Genomic DNA, 17,425 nt, shown 5'->3' on the forward strand with positions numbered 1-17,425 from the left:
GGTGAGGGAGTGAGAGAGGGAGGGAGATAAAGGGGGAGGGAGGCCTGCAGCGCGTCTCGACTAACTTGCTCGGCAAGCAGCTCGCTCCTCCTCCTCCTGCTACCGCCTCCTCGCATCCTCCCACCGGCAGCATCATCACCATCATCAGCATCACCGCACGTCCCCCCCCCCAGCCCTCACCCCCCCGCAATTCAACCAGCGGCGGCTGGATGCAGGACGTAGCGAACAGGCAGCGGGATAAGACCCACCACTACCTCATCACCACCTCCTCCTCCTCATCACCACCTCATCACCACCACTACCACCAACCACAACGATCCTCGTCAAGCCGTCGTCATCGCAGAAGGAATCGTTTCGGATTTGGAGACGCGGTCTCCATCTCGCCCGGCTGGCTCCATGACCGCGCTCCGTTCTGGTTCCTCCACACGGGAATGCGAGCGGTCTAATCCGGGGTAGCGAAGAGAGGCAAGAGCCCCTCCTCTTGCTCTCTCCACTGCTGGATTGAGGAGATCTTGAGCCGCGTGGAAGTGGGTACGCGGAGACCAAGAATCACGCGAACCAAGAATCGTCGGATCGGCTCCCCCGACGGTAAGAGACGTAGATCACCGCACCGTGTGTTTCAAATCATCGTCGATCCACTGCTGGATGACATCCTCCGCGCGTTGTGTGTCGGGTCCGGCCGTGGTGGAGTTGGCCTGACCATACTTCACCACTCTGGTCGGTGCGGGGTTGTGAAGCGAGGAGAGGTTTCGGATCCTCTCGCTCGCCGTCGTCGATGTTGAGCCCTTCCCGGCCGGGAGTCCAACTCGGGCGGCCAGGTTCGCGGCAGCTCTGGGGCGCTCTCAGCTCTGCGCCACGGGTGCTGGCCACCCTCTGCCCAGTGCCGTACTTTGTGATTGTCATCGGTTGTGTCGTGACACTTACATGGCCGTGGATACCCTACACACAGTGTTACGTAATCTTCAATAGCTACATCGACGTGCATGGAGGCTCATCGGCGTACATGCCCCCACACACGGAGCCCCCAACAGACTGCTGGGGTAAGAGCCGCCAGCGAGCACACATGTGTCGGCCTGGAGGTCATACGAAGGGGGTGGGTGGCCGACACTACGCCCGGACGCCTTTGTCTCCCCATTCTCTGATGTTTACACACCGCACAAGGTACGGGGCCGAAGGGGAAATATCGGCCACTGTTTTTTGGTCTGTGATTGGGAATCGAACTTCACTCCCAGCGGTTCTGCACCACCGCCTCTCCCACAAGGCGTGCATAGAGAAAGCAGCTATTATTATTATTGTTGTGATGAAGTTAACCTGCTGATTGTGGTGGTGATGGTGGTAGTAGTGTGATCTGAAGTTTAAACAAAACGCTGATGAAGCCGAGGGGAAACCACCTAAAGTCCTCCAACACGCACAGGCTAACATCGCCACGATTGGGTGAGGGCCACGTTGTAGCTTCATGCAAATTCTTATAGTTTACGCGCCACCACCACCCCAACACGATTGTGACCTTTACAAAAGGTAGCGTTATGATTACCCTTTTTACATGAGCCAATGTATTGGTCACGTTCTGACGATACAGCTCCTCCTTACCAGCGGTGACTTGAGACTTGATGACTGAATTCAATGAACAGCAACAATAACGTATCGCCCGCCACGTTTCGCTCAAACCGCTGTGAGCTTTATCAGGTACTGACAGAGGCGTCCCTAGAGTACAGCGAATCGGGACGCACTCCCCATATGGATTCATAGATACTTAATGGAGACCCATGGACTTACATTCATAGATACTTAATGGAGACCCATGGACTTAATCCATTGATACTTAATGGAGACCCATGGGCTCGCATACATACATAGATACTTAATAGAGATCCGTGTCCGTACATAAGGTGCCGTAGACTTGTATGGAGACCCATAGACGACTGCGTAGCTCTTGGCGGCCACGTGCTTTCTGGTTGCGTGACGCGTCAGGGCATGATGCCAAACGGCACTCGGTCCAAACCCGAGAGCTTCGAAGTGCCATCGACTGACAACGGAGGCCTACAGAGCTAGGTAGAGACCCATAATCCCATACATTTTCACAGACCCGTGTACTTCCCTTGACTCGTACAGAGACACACATACTTGCGTAGTCTTAGAAAGAGGCCGGTGGACTTGCACAGAGATCCCATGAACGTGTGTACAGATGGCCACGTGTACAGATGGCCACTTACGAATGGGGGAAAAATCGGTTCGAAACGATCACGGAATTACATTTTAAATCCGATTACCGATGTTAAATCTCGGAATTGAAAGGGGCCAGATGATATGTCGGGAGTTCGTGTTGCGTCCACAGTGAGCTCGGCTCTCGGCTCACCGTGGTGGTCCTCGCTCTGCGCTCTGGGAGGGTCAGGCTGGGATGAGAGGAGACGTGGTGGTGGTGGTCGCTTCCCGCGTTCGGGCAACGCGGCCGTGGGGCTCTCTGTCCGAACGCGTCATAGGTTTCGCCCCTACGCGTATGTATGTTGAAATTGTGTGTATGGTGAACTTCTTTTGCACCGTACTTAGCCAACCGTGCTAAAATCGGAGGTGCGAAGGGTCTTGTTTATAAAGGCCTAAGGCCTATTTCTGTAATTCTGCCTTCTGGTTTTATTCCGGCATCGTAAAATTATTTTTACTGTCTGGTAAATGTTCTGACGTGTATTTACAACTTGTGTACTTGTGAATGTTTTTTCTTCACTCCTCTTAAGTGGCCTTAACACCTTGTGGTATGAAAGGCGCTCAACGCATAAAGGTCATGATTATAACATTTATATTGCCTTGCACATAAATCCGTAGACTTACATCGAGACCCATAGAGATACAGAGAGACCCTCGTGGTGGTGAGGAAGTTGAACTGTGCTGGGGTGATGGTGTCTGGGGACGCGGTCTGTAATCCAGCACTGAAGGCAACAGGGAGTTTTGGTGGGTCACTGCGCAGATGTTGCTGTGAAACTCCCTTCCTGGTTGGCGTCGACACTAAACTATAAAAAATCTTGACTTAAAGCTTTCGTGACTGCAGGAATTCATATTCTTTGGGTCATTCGGTAAAATCACCTATCTATGTGACTTTAAAGAAAGACCCAAAAAAATTAAACTATGAAACTAAACTAACTTTTTTTTATTTTTACCATGTAAGGGCCACTGAGCTACAGCGGTCTTTTTTTCAGAAAGCCACCTGACCATCACAAATGATTGCTCAACGAAGTGGCTTATCGCGTGGAAATTTATAGCAGCAAAATACTCTAAACGGATGTTGATTCTAAATGTGGAAGGAAATGCCTGAAATAGTGTGGCCTGTTCCACGAATCTGTGTTTTGTAAATATCCTCGTGTCCTAGTGCATCTGCAAAGTGGGCCCAAAGGCAATAGAATGTTTCAAAATAAAATTGAATTTTCTTTTGTTCATTCATCAATCATCATCAGCCATGGTCGATCCACTGCTGGATGAAATTCTCCCCGAGTCGCCGTGGCCGCGTGATGTCACAAATCCGCCCGGCACTTGCACGCGAAATAATTCCATTGTTCCATCTCCCCTCATCTACGCTCCTCTTGAATACATTCCAAGAGTCTTTGGGGAAGTTCACCAGGGCCACGGGAATCCTGCCTTGAGCCGGTTCTCTCTAGCTCCGGCTGAACCTCCTTCCTCTCTCTCCTCCTCCTCCTCGCAGGGAGTCAGACTGTCTCATTGACAATAACATCATCATTGACAATAACATCATCATTGATAATAACATCATCATCAGCCACGATAAATCCACGGGTGGATGAACGCCTCTCAAAGCCGTCGCCATTCCCCCTCGTGTGCCGTGCCGGCCTTCGTAGGCGCTACATGTGAACAGTACTTGCCCCAGTCGTCTAATAAAGGCTGTACGGGGGATCGTTGTTCAGTGTAGGTATGGTGTAAATCCTGTGCGTACATCTGTCACGCCTTCCCGCGGCACGGATCTCATCTCACCACCTCTGTGCTCCGGGGCTTTATTTTGGCCGGGCCGGGTCAGGTCGGGTGGAGTCGGCAACCCGGCACACCACGTCCAGTATTCTGCTCGCTATGGCTGCGGTTTCTACCCGACGCGTGTCTACCTCCGGTCAACTACCGGCGGCCGAGTGTAAAGTTGACCGCGGCTGTTCCCGCCGCCCCCAGGTGGACCCCGCGGTGCCCCGGTCGATGTCAGGATCGGCCGAGCCCCTCGCTTGGGCGCTGCTCTCCACGCTGCTGCCCATGGCAGGGGCAGGGGCACACGCCGCCAGTGGGGGGCAGCCGGGAGGCGGCAACCCCAACGCCCAGCACGGTGAGTGAGCAGAGGCCCCCGTCCCCAAGCCCCTTTGTGATCGTTGCCATCATCATTGCCATCATCAAGAGCCATGAGCGATCCAACCGAGCCAAGAAATCAGTTTTATTTAACGTTTATTTCCGTACCGTGCGGTATTTTGCGTGTGTGTAGTAACAAGGTTGTTTTTTCATCGCATTTACATCATTTCATGCACGTGCTTTCGTCACCACGGTGACCCAGGTCCCTCTTGCTCACGAGACTCTCTCCTGGCCGCGAGTTCATGCACACGGGCCTTATTCGGGCTGTGGAGCTGTTGAATTCTCTTTATTATTTTAAAATATGTGTTGTTTATTTATTCGATTGTTGGTGAAATCATGACCGTGTCTCAGTCGCCCAGGTGACGCGACGCGTTTCATGAAGACCTCAACTTGTTTTTAATAAAACACAACCGACTCTTCGACTGTAGGGCACACGTAGTATTTAATCTGACATTTTAAGGTCAAAATTATTCTCGAACGAGATGCTAAGCAAGCGAAAAATAATCAGTCATTATTAGACACGCAACAGCCAATGGGAAGTGGTGTTGGTTGTCTCAAGAGGTTCGTAATTGGCCGTGACGAGAACACTGGGCCATCAATGCTGCACTTCTGGGTTAGAATCCAGGTTTCAGCCAGCCGCGATTCAACCGGGTTCCACCGCACATGGCTGGCGGGAATGAGTTCAAGACCGCCGGGGCCAGCAACGAATGAGGAGCGACCTCCCATTGCGTGCGGAGGTTGGTCGAGGTTTCTGCCCGGGTTGCTGGAGCAGAGAGCGTTTGCGTGCTCAAAGGGAGGAGAGAAGATGTGTCAACAGAATTGGGAAACAACAAAAGTGGACTCTGGGTCTTTTTTTCCGAGCTCTGAAAAAACAAATACACGGGTTAGAGACCTCGGAAGATAAGTGCAAACTGCAAATTCCAGTCTTCCGGTTTAACCGCAACAAAAGTGTAGATAGGGGGTTCAAACGGGCAGCGCTGTCGTCGACCACTCAACTCAGGGATTGTGAGTTCATTAACTAGTTGGGGGTCACCCACAGCCCTTTATCAAGCAGTGTCGATAAAATAGCAAAAAAATGTGTACAGCCCTCTCTTAATCTGCTATCGTGTCAGTCGAGGGGGTTGTTTGATTCACTCCACGCGGGGACCCTCGTCTAGTTCCAGGCCGCTGAAATGTTGAACCCAGGATCGCGGTGGTGGTGGCAGCTCAAAGCTCTTACCCACAATCCACCGGTCCACTTGCCACTCAAGGTTTATTTTGACTGTAATAACGTTCGAACATCGACAGTTCTATCCACTCCATCTTCCCATGACTGGTTTGCCCCAGCCATGTCACAATTTGGCTTGTGATTATTATCATCATCACCAGCCGTGATCTATCCACTGCTGGAGTAAGACCTCTCCCACCCCACCCTCCTCCAATGTCGTCGCCATCCATCACGGTCACGCGAAGCGACAACCGACCATCGATGTTACTCCAACACCACGCGGGATCATCTCACCACTCCGTCTCCTCGGCGGGCAACCCTAGCGGGACTCTCTCTCCTTTGGCTGCCGTTCCATCACCAGTCTCGTCCATCAGCCTCATCCCCCCCCACCTCCCCTCCCTGCCCAAGTCAACTTAAGAGGACCCTTCTGAGACTCAGTGTGCCTTGCCTACATAAATAATCGAAAGCAAAGTAACGATCCATATTGCCCACTTAATGATGCAATATATTCTCCCCCCCCCCCACCACCCGTACACATTGCAACAGCGTTCCTGGGCGCCCCGGAAGCGAACTCGTACCTGTCACGTCGGCTGCGTGCCAACAACTGGGACTTTGAGCTGTTCCAGCCGGACAACTTGGAGCGTGAGTGCAACGAGGAGCTGTGCAGCTACGAGGAGGCGCGAGAGATATTCGAGGACGACGCCAAGACGGTGGGTCCCCCACACTGCCCCCCCTGCCCCCCCCTCCCCCAACAAGACATCGCACAAGGACTGTGCGTTGTCTTGGTGTGGTCAAGACGGTGAGTCCCCACCCGTCCCCCCGCCGGGTTCGCGAGACCGGCGTCGTGCGCAGCGTGCCACTGCCGCTGCGGTGTGTTCCATAGCGGCCACGTATTCGGAGGCGTCGTTCAGCGACGCGCGGTTATCGTTGCCGTAAAGATGGGATAATCGTAGTTCTCCGTGGTGTGTGTTGTCTTTTTGTAGAACGCCTTCTGGAAAACGTATATGAATCCGGCATCTGCAGGTAAGCTGATGGAATTAAATTATATTGTTATTATTCACGTGTTCGTTTACTCAGGAAGGCCTCGCCGAGTCTCAAGACTTTTATTCAGGTGGGTCCTGCCAAGCTTTCGCAGTACAGAGGATGTGATGTTGCTGCGTGTGATGCCAATTGAGTGGTGGCATAGCGGTCAAGGCGCTGCGCTACGAACCCGGTGACCCGAGTTAGATTCCCGCTCATGGCCAATACCAGTAACTGTTATCTGAACCGGAGAGCGAGAGAGGACGCAGAAACTCCGCACTCCCGCCCCAGGCGGGAGTCAAACTTGTGGCCTTGCCACTGCAAGGCACGAGCACCACCACCAGCACCACCACCACCAGCACCACCACCGTGCTGCCCAGATGAAATGATTCGCCTCCTGGCGATCGTGGACGCTGCCGTGGGGTAACGGCTCGGGCACTGGGGCTTGCAATCCAGACGTCGCCGGTCTGATTTGATCTCATGGCGCGGCAGCTGAAAAACAGATTCCTGAAATGCCCACCGCCCTCCGAGCCTCTGTCCACCCAGCGGTGTAAACGGATAATAGTTCGTCGATTGGCATGTCGCGTGTGGTGGGGTAAAGTGTGAGTACCCCCCTCCCCACCTTTTCTAAGGCGTCTGGGTGGCGTGGGAGAGCGGATCACAAATGCCCCCCTCGGAGACTCTCCCGGCAGTGGCACGAGTGAGGAATTGCGGGGCTGAGACTTTACCCTGCAGCTGTGATGGATTGCAGTGCCCTCTGCAGGAAAGGTCCCGCGATTGGCGTTGTCCAGGTCCTAAGGGGAGGGTGGGGATAACGACGCAGTCCCCTCGCGATTCGAGGAATTGTCGCAATTCATAGACTCGCAAAGAGACCCTGGACTCGGATAGAGATCCGTGGACTTGCGTACAGCGTGACTAATTAATTGGCCGTTAACATCTTAATATATAGGGGACTGCAGAGCTTGGGAAACTGTTGGTGCCGGATCACCACCTTGCTGCCGGATCACCACCTTTTCCCGCTCGTCTGTGGTTCCCCCTGGCACCTCTGAGCCGTCCTCTCTCTACGAGAGCGAGGAGCGTGGACTCTGAGCCGTCCTCTCTCTACGAGAGCGAGGAGCGTGGACTGTGCAGTGCTCCTCTCTCTACGAGAGCGAGGAGCGTGGACTCTGCAGTGCTCCTCTCTCTACGAGAGCGAGGAGCGTGGACTCTGAGCCGTCCTCTCTCTACGAGAGCGAGGAGCGTGGCCTCTGCAGTGCTCCTCTCTCTACGAGAGCGAGGAGCGTGGACTCTGAGCCGTCCTCTCTCTACGAGAGCGAGGAGCGTGGCCTCTGCAGTGCTCCTCTCTCTACGAGAGCGAGGAGCATGGACTCTGCTGTGCTCCTCTCTCTACGAGAGCGAGGAGCGTGGACTCTGCGGTGGCGGTGGCGGCATGGCGTTACAAGTTGACACCGCCGCCGTCGTCGTCGTTTTCTAATTGTGGTTATAATCTATGCCGCGGTGTTTTCTAATTGTTGTTATAATCTAGGCCGCGGTGTTTTCTAATTGTGGTTATAATCTAGGCCGCGGTGTTTTCTAATTGTTGTTATAATCTAGGCCGCGGTGTTTTCTAATTGTGGTTATAATCTAGGCCGCGGTGTTTTCTAATTGTGGTTATAATCTATGCCGCGGTGTTTTCTAATTGTGGTTATAATCTATGCCGCGGTGTTTTCTAATTGTTGTTATAATCTAGGCCGTGGTGTTTTCTAATTGTTGTTATAATCTAGGCCGCGGTGTTTCTCGTCGTCTTGTCCGACCGCTCCGCGCAGGGAACTCCGGCCTCAACATCCCGGGCCTGCTGGCCGGCGTGATCGCGGCCGTCGTGCTGCTCATCTTCATCGGCCTCGTCTTCGCCTACTGCTGCAAGTACCGGAGGAAACCGCGCGCCGACACTAGGTACCGGGGCCCGGCCAGGGCCATCCTGGCTCGCTCGCTCTCGTGGGGAGTGGCTGGTGCGACGCGACGCCGCTCACGCAGCGGAGGCTCCGTCCCGCTCCGGCTTTTGACTAATCGCCTTGTTAAAGGAAACGGACGCAATCTTGAGCTGAGCTGTTGCAATTGATAAAAAAAAGTTGAACGTGTTTTTGAAATAAGCAAGGTTGTACGGACTTGGTGGGGTGGGTTTGGGGCAGGGTGTGAGTGGTGGGAAAGAGGCGATGTGAGGCAGTTCCAGAGTGGAGCAGCGCGAGGGAAGTAGCAGAAACAGAAGTGCAAACCCGAGCAGTGGCCAGTCCATAGGTCCAGCGACCGGTAACACGATGGAGGTATTTACAGCCCCGCGTCAGCGCCCTGCCGATGTTCCCGCTCGTCAGCATGCCCGTGTCCCGCCAGGAGCAACGACGATCTGGAGATGAGCGGAGAGCCGAGGGCGCCGCCGCCCCCCGACCGCGAGGATCCGGCCATGATGATGGCGGCGCCCGACCAGCTGCTGGGGCTGCCCTCCTACGACCAGGCCATGGAGGTGTCGGGGCAGTACGATGGCCCACCGCCACCGTACACGGGGTGAGCAGCTCCGCCCCGCGTGACTCCTCGTCCACCTCCTCCTGGTTGCTCGCCCGTTGTCTCTCGGAGCTCTCCGTGGCTCCCGGCTGAGGTTTATCCACGATTGATATTGAGGCCAGCCCTGCCAGCAAAAGCCTGAGAGATGAAATGCTCAAAATGCAGCCCAACTCGCAATGCCCAAGCTTGGGATTTTTTGCATGCTCCCCTTTAATCGAGGCCTTGATTTTGCTATACTTTGTTGAACTTCTTTCACACCGTACATAACCAACCGTGTCAATCGGAGGTGCAGGGAGGGAGGAAGGACGACTAAAAAAAAAAATCTCTCTCCCTCGACCTCGTCTCCTCTCGTTAAACTTTTACTCCTGGCTCTGGTTGCAGTGGAGCCTCGTGACGCCGATTTTCCACTCACCCTGACTGACCACTGCTCCCTCTGTGCGGCAGCATCGCCACACACACAGACACAGATAAAGATGCCCCCTCCCCCTTCCAATAGCTAACATAGCCCCTGGGGGGCAAGTGCCGTTAGCCAGCACCTCCTTTAAGGCCGGAGCGGTACACTGCACGACGCGATGGTGTGGCCAGAATAATGCACGGCCGCCTTTGTCTCCCCCAGCACCGATGTTTTCACATCTCGCCAGACACTCGTTTCATTTTGAAGTGCATTTTGTGTCACCATTTTGAGAACCCACGAGGCCAGCATAGACTCAAGTGAGTGACTTGAGTTGCCACAAAAACAAGAACAATAAAACAAAGTGCAGCAATGAAACAAACAGAAATCGATGCAATAACAACCACGTTACAGAGAATACATCAAAATAATGCTGTCCTGGGTCGACCGAGCGTAGCCCTCGGGACACGTTCAAATAATCGCCACTGGTGTTGGCCGTGGCCGGGAATTGAACTCGGGCCGCGGAGTTTGCAGCATACTTCTTGAACCACCGCACCCTCGCTCCCAGTGACTTCTTTACCACACAGACACACACACGCACAGCCCTCGGGTGCGACGAGGAGGCATCAATCTTGACTTGAAGCTTTCGCGACTGCAAGAATATTCGTATTCTTTGGGTCTTTCGGTAAAGTCACGTAGATGGGTTAAAAAAATAATGAAAACAAACGGTCAAACTACGACGTTTCGATCGCAACACAAGCGACCGTTATCAGGTGACTATTTTCCCGAAAGACCCAAAGAATATGAGGCCTAAGTGTCATTCATTAAATGGCTACATTTGAACCGCGTTCGTCTATCATGAACGACAGCGGACACGGACTGAAGTTCACTCTTGACTATTCATCAACACCAATCTTGTGCTCCGACCGTTAATTTAGTAAAACGTCATCTGGTTGTGCTGCCGCTGCTGCCGCGGCTACATTGGCAATGCTGCATGAGCACATTTAACAATTCGAAAAACTCGCCAGGTTTGCCGTAACACCGGCCGCTGTGAAGAGGAGGGGCTGTTGGCAGACGCATCGACGAATTTAAATCTTGGTCAAATCTGGAAATGATGAGCGAACCCCCATTGTAATAGAATAACAGCGCAGGCTGCGAAAAGCACACGCTTCAAACAACAACGACAACGCAGACACGTGTAAAAAAAGATTCCAGCAATTTGTGCACGTGCACCAAAAAAAACCCATCGGCGGTTCCTGAAGGGCTGCCATCGTGTCCCTTCTCCTTTTAGATCGGCATCGAAATGAATTTGAGCGAATGTGACCACGACGTTTCGCCCCGCGCGCCCGGGGAACAACTGAACCGAGCGTCTTGCTTTCTCCCTCCCCCCGATTTTAAATTCAGCGCTCCCCGCACCCCAGAAGCTCCCGGCACGAGGAGAGAAACGTCGGACCTCATGCCCAGCGACACGCGGTAACAAAACCCGACCTGAAACCGTGATCAATTACACCGCACGCCAAAGCCAGCGGTTGTTGTAACGTAAACCTGCCGCACGCGCCTCTTCCCACCCCCGTGTCTCCTCTGCAGGAGGAATTCGCGGCGAGGATCAAGGAGGGGGACTGCCAGGAGGGAAGTATGAGCCCCGGCAACTCGCCCCCTCCCCCGCCACGAGGACTCCGGGGATTTGTTTGCGGTCGTGGTTGTGTCTGCGGTCGTGGTTGAATCGTCGCAACCTACGCCCCACGATCGAGACAAGACCTGTGACGTGCACACAAGCGTCGTGATGGTCATCAACCAGTCATTCCGCTGCTGGATGAGGGCCACCTCCGCAAGCACCGCTGACACCACCGCCACCTTGCGACCTCGCGACCTCGCGATGCAACAATCCTCCGCCTGAGCACCGGTCACACGAACCGATTTAACTGCTCCATCTCCGCAGTGGATGTCCTCACACGCACACATGCACACACGCACGCGCGCACGGCGACGTTGGCGAGTTTAGAGTGGGCACCGACGGACGGACGGATGGACGAGGCGTTGCGCCGAGCCTTGATGTAGAGACCCGAGTCTCGGCGCGGGGCGACGGACCGTGCAGCTTCCCTCCCGGCCTAACCGGTCGGCACGCTCGGCGCTCCGCCGCCTCCATCAGATTTGCATCGTGGTGAGAGGGCCCCACTGCCAGCTTGTTTTGAGGCGGGAGTGGAATGCCAGACGCACAAGGAAACGGACCGACGCTCTGCAAAAGCGAAATACAAAAATACTACCAACGGCAGCAGAGAAAGGTGCGGCCCTGCAATTTGCTTTACGACGTCACTGCAAGCCGATAGGCAACCGGAGGAAGCTTGAGCCGTTCCAGAGGGTGTTTTGGCCTAGTCTTCCCCGCTGGAAGAGGTTCCAGTACCCACACTTTACCCCACCGCAATGCGGCCTACCGATACACTTGACTGTGAATCCATCTTTGCTACTGGTTGGACGCAGGCAGTGGGGGGGGGGTATTTAAGAAACTCGCAGCGTTGTTTGAATCGCCGCGCCGAGAGATAAAAACGAACCGGCGAACTCGGCACGGTGCATCCCGACCCTTGCACCTCCTCGGGCAGCGACATAAAAATACTGGGCAGGGATGGACTAAGTGTGGGGGGGGGGGGTGGTTGTGGGAACGGAAACTGGGCAGTCTGGTGACACGGCTACCGAGAAGCTGGCGCCAAGGTGACTTTCCGGCGGTTTCCGGCAAGATAACTGTGGCTGCTGCTGCTGATGTTTGTCGCCTGGGAAGTTGAGCTTCACCGCTGGGTGAGATAAGAACTGCACGAAGCCGATTGTGCACAATTAGCGCACCCTGGCGGACAGATAAACCTCACGGTTTGTTTTTTAAAATCACCTTGGAGTCCACTTATTATCTGACGATTGTTTTATCAGTTCACGAGGATTATTATACAGTTTTGCAATTATTTTATGAATAGTATGACGTGCGTAATTTACACTGCAGAATTTTAACTAGATTTAATAAAGTGAGTTCTACATCACGCGGAGCGACCTGGAGATGAAATCCATCGAGCGCCGCACGCACAGTCCGAGCGCAGGAGCGACGCGCACGTCTCGCATCCACCGCTGGATGACAGCCTTCCCACACCGTGTGGGTCAGTTGACCAACTTCTCCGTGTTGGTCAGCGCAGATTTGTTAGTAAAGGCGGTGGATGGACCTGGCAGAATAGAACCGCAGTACGATGGATTGTACTTCACAGGCCATGGCACGTTTGCGCATGGCGATTTATATTATGCACAAACGACGCAAATTATTAGGGTGGATTTCATACATGTTGAACCCTTATCCTTGCCAATGACATCTGGCAGTTAAGCATTATTTCACGCAAGTTTGATTGCTGGTGACATGATGTACTTGAGTGTTGAAACTGGATCAGAGTGTTGCTTGTACTGGCCTTAGTACTGCTGAGATAATGCACGACCAGAGGGCTGATGGGTTGTGTACAAATCACTGTTTTTTGTTTTTAAATTGGAAAGACGTATATATGAAGGAGACAATGTCCGATCTATTTTATTTATTTCTTTACAATGACCCTCACGGTTTTTTGGGGGGGGATGTGTGGTGTTCACTCATTCAAGTGCAATCCAGGCTCACCCCTGCGTCGCTTGACAGGGCCGGGTGCATTCTGGGCGATTTGGTCATGAGTACCACAGCAACAATGAACATACAAAAAAAATTCCACTTACAAAATCCATCGACTTAATTTAATAGTGAAACAATCTCATCCACATCACAGAATTATCACGTTAAAAAACAATTTTATAAACATTTGGTAAAAAATACAAGTGTAAAAAAGATGCACGCGCAGCGTCATTCCTGACTCTTTGAATCTGTGTGGAGTTGCCAATAATTCAGGTTTAGAAAACACTTGGATTGGGAGGCAGAGGACCTCATGTAATTGATTGAAGGTTCTATTCCAAGCCAGAGTCAACCCACCCATCATCTCTCCATGGTCACTGGCATGTGTATCGCGAGCACCATCTAAAAGTGGTTGATACACTAATAGGATGGGCCCCTGTCATAGTAATGTGTAATTTCCACCAATTTCTCATCTCATGGAGCTGAGCACCACTTCCTGCTGGTGTTTCTGTGCAGATGCAGGGCTCCTTTGTCCAGCCACTGCTGGATGAGTGACCTCCCCATGCCATGCGGGTTATGTAACCGTAATGCCCCAAGCTACTTGGTGTGCGCTGGTGAGGGCCGCCAGATGGCCATGTGCATAAAATACCTGCACAAGCATCAATAATTCACGGTTAAACAATAATGCGTGGATTACACAGCAAAGCCATCCCTTGCACATTACCCCGGACCAATCACGTGCCGACTGTAGTGGCAGTGAGTTTGTATTTTCGTACCGTTTCCATGATGTGATAACGCGTTTCCTCCCTTGACATCACGTGATGCCACCTGACACCCGCTTTCTGCAGGAAGAGCAGTGTTGATGTCACTTCACGTGATGTTATTTAGGATCATCTGAAAATGTTGCATCTCAGGCCGTTTTCAGGAAGTGCAGATTAATCCTAAAATCGGGAAACCTCCCAAGCAAGACTTTAGTTGGTGGAAGCCGGAGAGTTCAATATAAACTGCGGGTGGTACCATTTCATTCTCACCAGCAATGTAAAATATTTCTCAACCACAGCCACCAACTGGTCCGTTCGGTCATTGCCTAAAGTGCTCAAACCGGTTTCCAGCTCCACTGACCATGGGGTGGCACCACCCCTCCCCGCCCATCTCCAGCCTTAATCGTCGTTGGAAATTCCACATTACTATGATGGGATCCAGTATAACCGTAGGCCAAATGGAAAAACTGATAGGGATGATTTTACATTGATATAAATATAAAATAGCATTTGAATTTTAAAATGCACCTGCCATCACCTACTTGTACAGCCCATGTAATGAATTTTCAACGATGCATTACCTGTCCAATAAGTGCAACTAATATCGTAGAGCCTTTCAATGGTCTGGTTTTATATCAGTCCACAAGGCAGCCCTGCCTCTGAGTCAGAGCTCAGCTCTGGCTCAAGTGAGGCATGGCTCAAAGCCACGTGCTTAACTTGAGTCGGCTCCGAGCGTGGTCCCAGCCACGCTCGGGATTTCCCACGAGCAGAGCCTAAGCCGCGACTAATACCACACCACTGGGTGCTAACACAGCACAAGATTAATTTACGAAGCACGGTAACATAGGAGCTCCACCAGCGATGTTGAAGTGAGCTATGTCAAATAAGGTTGAGGAAGCTACAAACTCCACCCCGGGCGGTTTCCCAGTCTCAGGTGACAAGGCAGATGGATTCATTGAGAACCTGAAATGCGATCGCAGCAGCTTCACCCTCGCGGCTTTCTCCAGACGGTGCGCTCACAGTCCACGTGGATTCCCAGGAGAACTGCCCTTGCTGCGCCCAACACTGGTGCAACAGCAGCAGCATCAATCTTGTAATTCAATCAACGTCGCCACACGGTGTCTTCACTTTCCGATCATGGACTGCTCCCCGTGTAAATACCTTGAGATTGGAAAACCTGGGACGTATTGTCCAGCCCCTGCCTCCTCCACCTGAAGCGAGGTGCCAAGGTCGCGAATGGGTGGCGCCCGCGGTACACACCCCCCGGCTGCCCATCCCCTCCTCCGACGGCGCAACGCGACCCCCGACCTAACCCGCATCTCCTCGGGAGTGTCCTCGGTTAGCACGGGGCCTCCCGCGGGGGGGCTCGAGTCGTCCTCCGGGTCATCCAGCAGCAGCAGCAGCCGCCGCAGCGGTAGCGTCGTCCCCCTCGCCGTCTTCCCCTCGCCGCGTCCTCCCCAACGTTGCGTTGCGCCGCTCGGAGAGCGACCGACGTCGATGGCCGCCGGGTTGTCCGCGGGAAGGTGGTGGCTGTAGTCCGGGGTCAACACGGAGGGCGCCGACAGGTCCAGCAGCACCCTCAGGCCGCTGTCGTCCGCCCGCGTGTCGCACGCTCCCGACGCTCGCTCGCCGTGATTTCTGTGGCCGCTTTGTGAGGCCCCGGTTTCCAAACCTCTGGGGCGACCGTTTTCCAAGTTGGTGCAGGGACTGTTTTGTGAATTTCTCAAGTGACTTTGGTCAGATAATAGTACATGGCCATTTGCAGAATCTCTGGAGTGGACATTTAAAACATCTTTACAGTGACTATTTTTGGAGTTTATCACGTGATCGTTTTCTGAAAATGTCCCGTGAATTGCTGTCAAGCTCGTCAACTGAACCTTTGTTAAACCGTTGTTGCAGTGAGCGTTTTCCCATGTTTTTCTTTGCCCACTTTCCGAACTCCTACACCGTCCGCTCCCAGCATTCCTCTCGAAACTCGAAGACCTTGGTTGAAAATCTGGGGCAACACGTGGAGATCTCACGCATGGAGATTCCCCACACGTCACGGGCGGAGACGTCTCGGACGTAGATGTCTCAGGAGCTTCACAGCCGACTGCTGCACGGATAACAGAGGCGGTCTTAGAGTTGCGGGCTCCAGGCAAACGATGGATGTCGTTGTTGTTGCCGCTGTTGATGCCGCTGTTGTTGCCAACGAGGAACTGCAGTGGCAGGAACCGGCCGGAGGGGATGGCCCTCACGGAGGCCACTGCTCTATGTTGGATGCGGCTTCCACACTGGCCTGTGCCTCCCAAAGGACGGTCCCCCCCCAGTCCGCCTGGAAACTGCGAGGTCACCTTTGGGGACAGGGGGTTGAAAATGTAAAAAAGGTATTTTACAAATGTTTTATCAGTATGACGTGGGTAGTTTACACTGCTATACAAAGACTCCACTTTGGTGCGGCCTTGCCCACAAATGCCCTTATCAGTGCCCTACCTTATTACAGACCAACTCAGACCTTATTGGTCACCCCGTGCCCCTTATACATCTCAACGTTCATCCTACAAAGTCCCATCAACAAGGCAGAACACACACAATGTCCCCTGTACTGCAATACGGTTAAACCGTATGGGTTGACAACTACGTGCCCGTGCGAGGGGGTGGTCAGCACCACGCCCGGCCGCCTTTGTCTCTCCAGTGCTGATGTTTTAAACACCGCACCAGGTACTCATTTAAGGCCGAGTCGATCTAAGCGAGGCGCAGGACCGCTCCAGATATGCGCCAATTATTTAGTGAGCGGGACTCGGAACTCGGGTGGCCGACTCCTAAAGACAAAGATCCCCCGGGTAGACTCCAACAGGGGCTAAGTGCAGTTCGCGACTGACCCTTCACAATCAGAACGTGCATTTATACCGGCGGAATCCGATGAGCTATACAGCTCTTGTCCGCATGTCCATCACATTCTCCCGGGCACACTCGAGACACCCAACGGTTACCCCGTACCCACGAAGGGGGGCTCCCGATGCGGCCGTGGAGGGGGGCCACGACAGGCCGAGGAGGGGGCGCGGTTCGGCCGAGGCGACGGGGGCCGCTGGGGGCGGCAGCGAGGCGGCTCGGGGCCTTCACGAAGCTGAGTTGGGCCTTGCTGGCCCGGCCACCGAGGCCTTCGCCGACTTCTCCACGCCGACCCTCGACTCCTCTTCGTCCACCGCGGCCACCGCCGCCTCGTCGCCCCCTTCCCTCACCTCGTCCTCCCCTCTCGTCACCGCCGCTGCAGCCTCGGGCCGCGCGTCTCAACGATGAGGACGGAGCCGCCATGGCTGCCCGGCACCCGCCCGCAACTCTTCAACAACCGTTCGCCGACTTCTCCCGCACCTGCCGCGCCATCTCGAGCCCCGCCACCGCCCTCGGCTCTCGTGGCTTCTGCTCGCAGCGGCAGCGAGCCACGCAGAAGAAGGCCGACGTCGAAAGAAGAATACCGAGGCGACTTATCCCCCCCGACTGCTGCTGCTGCTGCACCACCACCACCGTCTTCACCGCCGCTTTGTCAGCAAGTGTCTCACTGTGTGCCCTCTCGTGGCCAC

General features: G+C 53.8%; 2 protein-coding genes across 4 annotated transcripts; one reads left to right on the forward strand and one right to left on the reverse strand.

The window, feature by feature from the left end:
• LOC116940092 (transmembrane gamma-carboxyglutamic acid protein 2-like) lies at positions 1 to 13,024 on the forward strand. 2 transcript variants are annotated; one of them, XM_032949425.2, is made up of 8 exons: positions 3 to 588; positions 4,162 to 4,309; positions 6,083 to 6,246; positions 6,520 to 6,559; positions 8,362 to 8,488; positions 8,924 to 9,094; positions 10,887 to 10,955; positions 11,070 to 13,024. In XM_032949425.2, exons 2-8 carry the CDS (start codon positions 4,186 to 4,188, stop codon positions 11,119 to 11,121), a joined length of 747 nt encoding a protein of 248 aa, XP_032805316.2. In that variant the 5' UTR covers positions 3 to 588; positions 4,162 to 4,185; the 3' UTR covers positions 11,122 to 13,024. The 2 variants fall into 2 exon arrangements, with proteins under 2 accessions (XP_032805318.2, XP_032805316.2); XM_032949427.2 differs by lacking the exon at positions 10,887 to 10,955 and having other exon boundaries at positions 1 to 588.
• A 191-nt stretch (positions 13,025 to 13,215) lies between these two features.
• Positions 13,216 to 17,394, reverse strand: LOC116940084 (uncharacterized). Of its 2 annotated transcripts, none has more exons than XM_032949403.2 (2): positions 16,845 to 17,394; positions 13,216 to 16,198 (listed from the first exon to the last, which is right to left on the reverse strand). In XM_032949403.2, exons 1-2 carry the CDS (start codon positions 17,157 to 17,159, stop codon positions 14,990 to 14,992), a joined length of 1,524 nt encoding a protein of 507 aa, XP_032805294.2. In that variant the 5' UTR covers positions 17,160 to 17,394; the 3' UTR covers positions 13,216 to 14,989. The 2 variants fall into 2 exon arrangements, with proteins under 2 accessions (XP_032805294.2, XP_032805295.2); XM_032949404.2 differs by having other exon boundaries at positions 17,217 to 17,393.
• Between the last annotated feature and the right edge of the window lie 31 nt (positions 17,395 to 17,425).

This window comes from Petromyzon marinus, chromosome 7 (genome assembly GCF_048934315.1).
Source record: "Petromyzon marinus isolate PM22_M1 ecotype Great Lakes invasive population chromosome 7, UKy_Petmar_22M1.pri1.0, whole genome shotgun sequence".
Taxonomy (NCBI): Eukaryota; Metazoa; Chordata; class Hyperoartia; order Petromyzontiformes; family Petromyzontidae; genus Petromyzon; species Petromyzon marinus.